Source organism: Lepeophtheirus salmonis, chromosome 9 (genome assembly GCF_016086655.4).
Source record: "Lepeophtheirus salmonis chromosome 9, UVic_Lsal_1.4, whole genome shotgun sequence".
Taxonomy (NCBI): Eukaryota; Metazoa; Arthropoda; class Copepoda; order Siphonostomatoida; family Caligidae; genus Lepeophtheirus; species Lepeophtheirus salmonis.
Window position 1 is genome coordinate 21064594 of NC_052139.2, and position 9122 is coordinate 21073715.

Genomic DNA, 9122 nt, shown 5'->3' on the forward strand with positions numbered 1-9122 from the left:
GGCCGGTCATTTAGAAAACACTACGAATAAACACTACAAATATATGACATAGTTTAAATATCTATGTGGAATTATTTTAAATGAGGCACACTCAAGAAAATCAAGATAAAAGAATACTATTTAACAAAACAGTAATTCCTCTACCTTAATTTTCTTATAAATTTATCTAGAATGTCTCTTTTTGTGACTTGATAGGGAATTCAAGTAGAGGAAAAGCTGGCAAAGAAAAAGTCTAGTATTTAGCGTCGCTAATTTTCCTCTTCCTTTTTTTATCTTGGATGTGTTTTTCACATTCCTAGTTCCTGGCTTTTAAGAGAAATAAGAAAGGGAATCATGGAGGGCGGATATATCCTTGATGCAGAGTTGCTCAAGGATGTTTCTGATGCTAAACGAGGTCCTGGATTATATTCCTGGCTTCGGCAGCTGGATAAAGCTCAAGAGACTGTTGGGAGATCCTGGAGTAAAGAGGTGCAAGAGACTCTACGCAGTCAATTATTGGAAGTGATTCTTGGATCCGGGAGTCCCCCCATCCGAACTCTGGCATCCAAAGTGATGGTCCGACTCTTTTGTGGAGGAGAAACGATTCGGCTCTTTGAGACCATCAATGCCTTAAACGACGTTCTCTCTAAAAACAAGGACGATCTTCCGACTCGGCGTTTGGGTGCCATTTCCTGCCTTGGGATCATGTACGCGGATCTTGGAAGGTTAACTGGGCGATCCTACGAGGAAACTTCGAGCTTGCTAGTCAAGGGTCTCAAGTCAGGAGAATGCATCACGCGAGTGGAGACTATGAATGCCCTAGGAAAAATATCTGGCTCTCTTGGCTCGGCTGCTGTTCCCGTACATCGAGATATTTACAAGTCATGTCGTTTGGCTCTCACGGATCGTGCAATGAGTGTGAAGACGGGCTCTGCTCTCTGTCTACTCTCTCTTAGTGAACATGCCACATTCTTGCATACGTCAGAACTAGAAAATATAGCTACCCTTTGTTTCCGTGCCATGGATGGAGCCAACTATGAGGCGAGGAAGGCCATTGCAAAGCTATTAGGTACTTTAATTGCTAAAACATTGATAGAGAGCCCCACGGGGAAGAAAGTTATCTCCAAGAAAAGTTCACACATTCCTGGAGAAGCCTCAACTCTTCTCACCATAGAAGAAGCTTTCACCATTCTTGGTAATGGATTTATTAAAGGAGGATCTTCCTCCGGACTAATAAAAGGAGGTTCTCCCGTTTCACAAGATGTCCGTGTGGGAATTTCTCATAGTTATGTTGTCACGGTCACAACGCTTGGTGGCCTTTGGCTTGAAAAAAACCACAATATATTTTTGACTCACATACTGGAGCTTGTCTCTCACCCCAAAGCCTCTAGTACACATGTAGACGCTGTTTACTCTCGGCGATGTGCTGGTTTTATTATTCGCACGCTTTTGGGCAAACTATTAGGTGAAAAATCTCAACTTAAGGCTTGTGAAGATCTCATTAACATGGTGGCACGTATGGTAAAATCTCTTGATATTGGGAATTCTAATGGCGGAAGTGGTGGTGGTAGCAAGGACTCGAACAGTAATTCAATATCGGCTTCAAGCCCTGTCTTGGATTCCTCTCATTCTCAACATGCCTTATATGTAGCTTTAACGGAGTTGGGATTTCTTTTAATTCGGCTTGGAACAAGTGCTCGTAGCTTAGTTCAAACAGACTCCATTTTAACTTCAGTCTTACTGAGTGTTTTAATTCATCCGTCTCAGGCTCCGAGATTAGCAGCTGCATGGTGCTTACGATGTTTGTGCATCGCCGTCCCATCTCATCTCACTCCTACAATTGACAAGTGTTTAGAAGGACTTGATTCTCTTAAGACATCTCCTGAAGCTATAGCAGGATATAGCAGCGCTCTTGCTGCATTATTAGGAGCTGTTCGGCATACCCCTTTGGGTATACCTCACACTAGAGGTAAAGTGTTGTTCAATGTAGGTGAAGAACTTCTCCGAACAGCGAGTCAGAACTCTCGACTATCTCGTGAAAGAACACAAGCTGGTTGGCATTTAATTGGTGCCATCATGACTTTAGGGTCTTCCGTTGTTAAGGGCTTGCTACCTAGAATGATGTTACTGTGGAGAAATGCATTTCCTAGGTCTCTTAAGGAATTAGAGTCGGAAAAAGCAAGAGGAGATGCATTTACTTGGAAAATTAGTCTTGAAGCTAGAGCAGGTGCTTTAGCCACTATTCATAGCTTTTTACAGGTATTTTTTACTCTTCAGACTCAAGTGCATTTTATAAAAATTATTTTACTATATTTTCAATATTTCAGAATTGTCCAGAACTTTTGAATGAGGATATTCGGCGACGAATCTGTGTACCTGTTGAGAGTGCATTAACTTTATTGGGCAATGTTGGAAATGTGTTGAAGTCCTATCAGTCTGAGCTCAAGGCATTGAGTGCAATGCTTCGTCTACGGTTATTCGAGACTCTTTCTCTTCTTCCACCGAGTTGTTTGGAAAGCTCGTTTACCCCCTTACTACGATTACTCGTAAAATCATTCTTAGTCTTTGTTTAACTTTCAATCACTCAATTTGCTATTCTCTGCTAATTAGGTTGCTGAATTCACTCTAACAGATGGACAGTCAAACGCATTCACTTCACTTCTTCCATCATTATGCCATTCTGAGAACTCCATACTCTTAGGAACGCGATTTCAAGACACGGAAGATGTCTCAATTGAGGATCAGTTACTATTTCCTAATAGTGCTTCTGGCTCTGTAGCATTGGAACATGATATTTGCTCATTATATAGGAAAAGAAAAGATGAGTCCCTAGAACCTGCCTTTTCATTACCCTTAGGTGTCGCTGTCGTTGATATAGCCATTGTTGTGTATGGTGTCGTTTTCCCAAGGGTTGCTCAAAAGCATCGTGTGCAAATGCTCAATCACTTCATGGAGCAGTTAAAGCAAACAACGAAAACAAACGCTAGAACAGAAGCAATACATCTTAATATTTTTAGTGCTATTCTGTCAGGGCTGAAAGGCATGGTAGATGCAAAAGTCGGATTTGGGAATCAAGAGGATGTTAAAAGTGCTTTAAGCAAACTAATACTTGGTATACATAAAATATTTATAGGTAAAAGTATTTTTAGTAAGGAATACTTTTTGTTCCTTCCTTATAGGTTCATTGACCTCCCAAAACCCTTTAATGCGGTGTGTGTCTGCCGAAGCCTTAGGCCGTATGGCTCAAGTTGTTTCAGATTCTAAATTTGTAGCAGAAATGGCTCAAAATTCATTCGATTGTTTGAAATCTGCAAGGGATGTTGTCTCAAGGACGGGACATTCTCTTGCATTAGGATGTTTACATCATTATGTTGGGGGTATGGGCTCATCTCAGCATCTTCACACATCTGTTTCTATCCTACTGGCTCTGGCTCAAGATTCTGCAAGTCCTCAAGTTCAAGTTTGGTCCTTACACGCTTTGGTATTTCTTTTTTTAAATATATAAATCTAAAGTGCGAGAGGAATATAGTATAATTTATTTTTTGTAGGCATTAATAGCGGATTCAGGCGGTCCAATGTTTAGAAGCTTTGTGGAACCTACTCTCTCTACTATTTTAAAACTGTTAATCATAGTCCAATCCTCGCAACTTGAAGTTATGGTATGTCTGGGAAGGGTTTTATCCGCGTTAATAACGACTGTTGGACCAGAACTTCAAGGAACAAGTACATCCATAACTACTGCTCGGTCTTCATTCCTTGTAGCTTGTACCATACTCCAAAATCATGGACATTCGATAGTTGAAGCTGAAGCCATTAGCTCTCTTCAGCAACTTCATATGTTCGCTCCATCACATGTAGATCTGGCTACTCTTGTACCTAATCTCTGTAGACTTTTGTGCTCAAATCATTTTGTTCTCAGAGCTTCTGCTGTCTCATGTCTCAGGCAGTTTGCTCAAAGGGAAGCAAAAGAAGTTTGTGAACATGCATTAACTTTACTTAATGATCAAAAAGGTGGAGATACATCTGAGTTTGTTCAATTCAAAGAGTCTGGTCTCCCTGGTGTATTTTTCTCTCTTTTGGATCTTGAAGTAAATGGCAATATGATTTCTAATATTCATGATACATTGAATTCTGTTATGCAATCAATGGCTGCTGAGAATTTAACTATGTGGCTCTCTCTACTTCGAGAAGTTCTGACAGTTAGCACAGACTCTGATTCTCCAGGTATTTTCTACAATTTGAAAATAGTATATGAAGTGTCATAGGACTAATATATTTAATTAATTTTAAGCTTTGGACGAAGATAAAGATGAGGATGCAGATGACGCGGAGTTTAATGCTGGGGATGATAGCAATAAAGAAATTGTTCACCCCAGATGGCCAACCCGCGTTTTTGCAGCTATGTGTCTCAGAAAAATTATATCAGGTAATAGTATAGCTGTGATATGAATAAATATATTTTGAATATTCTTTCTCTCAATTAGAATGTTGTCAGGGAGATAGAGCTCATTATGATCTCGGATTGGCTAAGGAAATGCAATTAAGTCAATTCAATGGAGGAAATGACTATCTTGTGCTTCATCTATCAGAATTAGTTCGTGTTGCTTTCATGGCCGCCACAAGTGAGTCTGATCCCTTGAGACTTGAAGGACTTAAAACATTAGAAGTAAGTATCACTTTGATTTGAATACATTCAATACACAATAACACATAAATGGATTAATTTTCTTTCACTCAGGTTGTCATCGAAAAATTTGGGGATACTCAAGAGCCCGAATTTCCGGGTCATGTCATTCTTGAGCAATATCAGGCACAAGTTGGAGCAGCTCTACGCCCAGCCTTTTCTTCTGATACAGCTAGTCATGTGACCTCTTCTGCATGTGACGTATGTTCGTGTTGGATTGGATCTGGGGTCGCTAGAGATTTGAATGATTTGAGACGTGTATATCAACTTCTTGTGGGATCTTTGGAAAAACTGAGGAAGGGCTCTGGCTCTCAAATTTATAATGAAAGTGCTCTTACCCTGGAGAAGCTTTCAATACTTAAGGCTTGGGCGGAAGTATATATTGTATCCATGAAAGATGACAACAAAGGAGTTGGGAATGACGACGATTTTGAGGAATTTGACTCTCTTGGTTCAAATTCTTCCATGGGATCCCTTGCGACTCTGGTTCAGTCAGAGCTTTCTTCTTTATCGAAACACTGGATTGCTGCTTTGAGAGATTATGCTCTTCTATCCTTGCCTCCAGAATTTAAGTCCCAATTACCTTATGACGGAGGAGCTTTTTATACAAATGATACAATCGAATCTGCTCGACCTCATTATCGTTCTACTTGGCCACAAATGCTCCAAGCTTCTGCCATTTGGCTGACTGTTGGAAATGGTTTTTGTGCTCATCTCTCTGCTAATTCTCAAGAGGAAACTGACGAAACAAAAGATGAAGAAAATAACATGGAAGATGATAATAATAACAGATTTCATCTTATTTTTGGAGTTTGTATTGAGGCTTTGAGTAATAGTCGATGCAGTGATCTTACTCAAGTACAGGTTACAAGTTGTCTTATAGGATTAAAAACACTTTTGGACGATCCATGGTGTCGAAGTAACCCCTTTTTGAATTCACCAGAGCTTGCGGTTGAGCTTTGTAATGTGTTACATCGTACCATATTAACAAGGGATCGGCCATCCATACAAATTCTTGTCATGGATGTTCTTATTTCCCTTCTTGAAATGCGTAAATTCCTTATTTCAAATGAAAGTAGTAATGGAGAGACGGAAGAAAAGAGGAAAATACTTCCTGAAGGAGGCACTGACGGAAAAATAGAGCCTGGACAATCTGTTGTATTTGCTTCATTAGAAGTCTGTCTCTGCATATTGATTCGCCACTATCCCGACTTATCAACCCGCGCCACAAACTTGAATTCATTCACGGCTATTCAAGCAAAATCCTTTTCCATAGTCATTAAACAGCAGCAACAAACTCAACCAGAGCTCATTACTCGAGCTATTAGTGCACTCTCACTCATTCCTGATCTTTGTTCACCTTCTGGAGCTCTTACTGTGCTACCTTCTGTACTGTATCTCTTGACTGGAGTTCTGATAAAAGAATCGAAAGCCCTTGTGGAAGACGCCTTTCGTGAGTCGGATGAGCAATCTCCACCGATTAGTGCATCCATTACTGCTATTAAAAATGTTCTTGCATTAAATTTAGAGTTGCAGGAAGAAGAGGAAAAACGGTGGGAGGAACTACTAAGTAGTTCCTTTGCACAAATCATCAAAGAATATGACTCCTTGGATGAACATACTCTAATTCTATGTCTAACACTTTTAATAATACGAGCTCCAACCTCAGTCACCCTCTCTTTGAAAACTCACACTCTAGATCCTTTCAAGAAATGTCTCAGGGATGACCAGGAGAGTCGAGTAAAGCTACGATGCATTCAAGCCCTTCAGTCAGTGTTCCAGCATCCCCAAAAGAGAATATCTCATTTTTACATTGTTTCCCTCTCCCCTCGTCTATTTCAAATCAGTTTCATGCTCCATTCAAATTTGAAAAGTGAAACAGATCTTCGATTTCTTCTCGAGTGTCACAATTTGATCGAGTCTCTTATTGTTAAGGGAGGATCCCCTAATGCCATTCTACAGTTCTTAATACCAGCATTAGTTAATCAACTCCTCTCAGGAGATGCTTTATTTAAATGTACGAATAAATTCGTTCTAGGACTGCACGACAAAGCCCTTAATAAATTGACACTGATTGGACAAAAATATCCCAGTGAATTTAAAGATACTTTAGGTGGACAAAAGGCTCTAAAAAATAAGTTGGAAACGGCTCTTAAGGACAATCAGTTGAGATTTAGTCAAAAATCCCAGAATATTCCTTCAACACCTTCAAGTCCAATTAAAAACATTTCTGGGGATCATCAAGTTTGTAATGACTCGAATAAACAATCCTCGACTCCTAGTATTAAACTCTCTACGGATTTTAGTAATTTTGTAGTCAAGTAAAATTGTACATTTGGAGCTCTCTTTACTCTATTATTTCTTAACTATAATTTAACTAACATATTAGTTTTTGATTTTTTTAAATTTAAATTAGTATCATCTTTAATTTATTACTCTTGTTTATAATGAGGAGTTTTGCTTCAACATAGGAAATGAAGTTTGTTATTTTTCTTTCTTTTCAATCCATTGCCATTACCTAATTTAATTATATATTATAGTTTATTAATTATAATTGTTAATGCTTTTGTTTTTAATTGATTTAATGATTATTTTCCCCATCTTTTTTATTTTATTTTTTTAAAGTGGGACTTTTCTTTCGTTATAATAATTAATTAATTATAAATGTTATTGTTTTCTATATAGTGAAGCATATATACGTATAAATTATATTACTCAAGTGAATCATTAAATAAAAATTCATTTTTATAATTATATAAATAAAAAGATAATCAAGTGGACAGTGAAGAGAAAAATCTAAAGGGAGATTCTATTTTCCTAGACTGGATTAAATATTTGTCAAATCCCTGGTTCAGATTAATCACATAATACGATTTAAGTAACATGACCAGACCCTCTGATTATTAGGTCCCAAGGGAGTCTCCGTTTAGCCTTCTAATTATAACTTGTTGATTCATGTAAAACATTTTCACTGACGTCATAAATTGCATCATAATTGACGGAGACACTGTTGGGTGCTCAAAGTTGATATTTTTACAGCATAAAATAGAAAAGTTTCTAGGCTTGTGAACGGAACAGTTTTTTTAAAAGCTAAAAATGAGATTTTAGCGTTCTGTCCCAATGGGTCATAGTTATTTTGGAAGTTGTCTACGGGATAAGTATAATAGAAACAAGACTAGGCAGTTAACTATTCTCACGTTCTTAATTATTCCAAGAGTACTTTACAGCCAAAAATAAAAAACAACATTTTTCGGATGTATTTAAAGTACTTCACATTGAGTTGGTATTAGTGTTGGACTGAAACCCTCATATTTTTTGTTGGACCGAATAAGTTCGGTCTCATAAAAAAATTCGGTCTACGTCTGTCCAAAGTAAAAGTTCGGTCCCAATCAAATCGGTCTAGACCAATTTTACATATAAATTATCAATAACATGAAATCATATGTTTTTTTTTTAAATGAATGACAGTTGATCTAGAAAAAAAAAATGGTCTCTCATAATATACAAGACCCAAAAGAATCAGTGCACGGTCAGAGACCGTGGTCTGGACCATAAAATTACTAAGACCGAACCAAAAAAAAAAAAAAAAAATCGGTGTTGGACCGAGTATCAACACTATTAGATATTTGAGTTAGACATTATGTTTAACGTTACTGGCTGCAATCAAGGTTAATTGTATTTCTATTAGTCTTGGTTACCATGTATTTTTACAATGTCGCTGACAAGATGGGTTTAGTTCAATAAAACTATTTATTTTTATGAAAAACACACGAATATGCAAAAGTTCCATAGTTTATATTTATTTAAAGGCAGGCAATATTTAAAAGAGATATTACGACATTGAATTAAAATTTATGGGATTAATTGAGGTTCCCGAGAGTGTTAACTGTAGTTGAAAACCTCCATTTTATCTATTTGACTTAATTTGGCCAGAATCTTGTCTTAGAAATATAATTTAATGATTTCCTAATTCTATAAACGTGGCAGCAATTTTGGCTACATTAAGTACAATTTATTGTGCCTCCAAAGGATTAATCAGTCATTTGTTTGTTGAAATGAACTATAATTGGTTGGAAAATGTATTTCATGTTCAATTTTGAGAAAAATTATTCATCTTCCTTTTGGGTTGACGTGCTACAAATATGAAATTTATTACCATGACTCAGTACTATTAAGAGTCGGTCATATTATATTTTAATGATTAACTCTTTGGGAATAAGGGAAGATCGATATTATTTTGTAATGTATGCGTATTTCTTTCCCCCTTCTTCTTCTTCTTCTCGTCTCTTATTTTCTGGTATATATATATATGTGTTTAAAGTACAGTGTTTTCCCTAGTATAAATAGTCATGTATTTATTGTTTATAATAGAGTAGGTTTTAGTATTATAAAGAATATAGATGTTCTTATAAATAACCGTTGTCTTCTTACTCCACGCCTTTCGTTCTCCTCACTTCTC

The 9122-nt window shown here is 37.2% G+C and overlaps 1 protein-coding gene across 1 annotated transcript; it reads left to right on the top strand.

The window, feature by feature from the left end:
* Positions 1-48: 48 nt before the first annotated feature.
* On the top strand, positions 49-7429 carry LOC121123948 (HEAT repeat-containing protein 5B). Its single transcript, XM_040719026.2, has 8 exons — positions 49-2238; positions 2307-2525; positions 2590-3091; positions 3159-3460; positions 3528-4203; positions 4271-4405; positions 4464-4645; positions 4718-7429. Exons 1-8 carry the CDS (start codon positions 334-336, stop codon positions 6986-6988), a joined length of 6192 nt encoding a protein of 2063 aa, XP_040574960.1. The 5' UTR covers positions 49-333; the 3' UTR covers positions 6989-7429.
* Positions 7430-9122: the final 1693 nt, after the last annotated feature.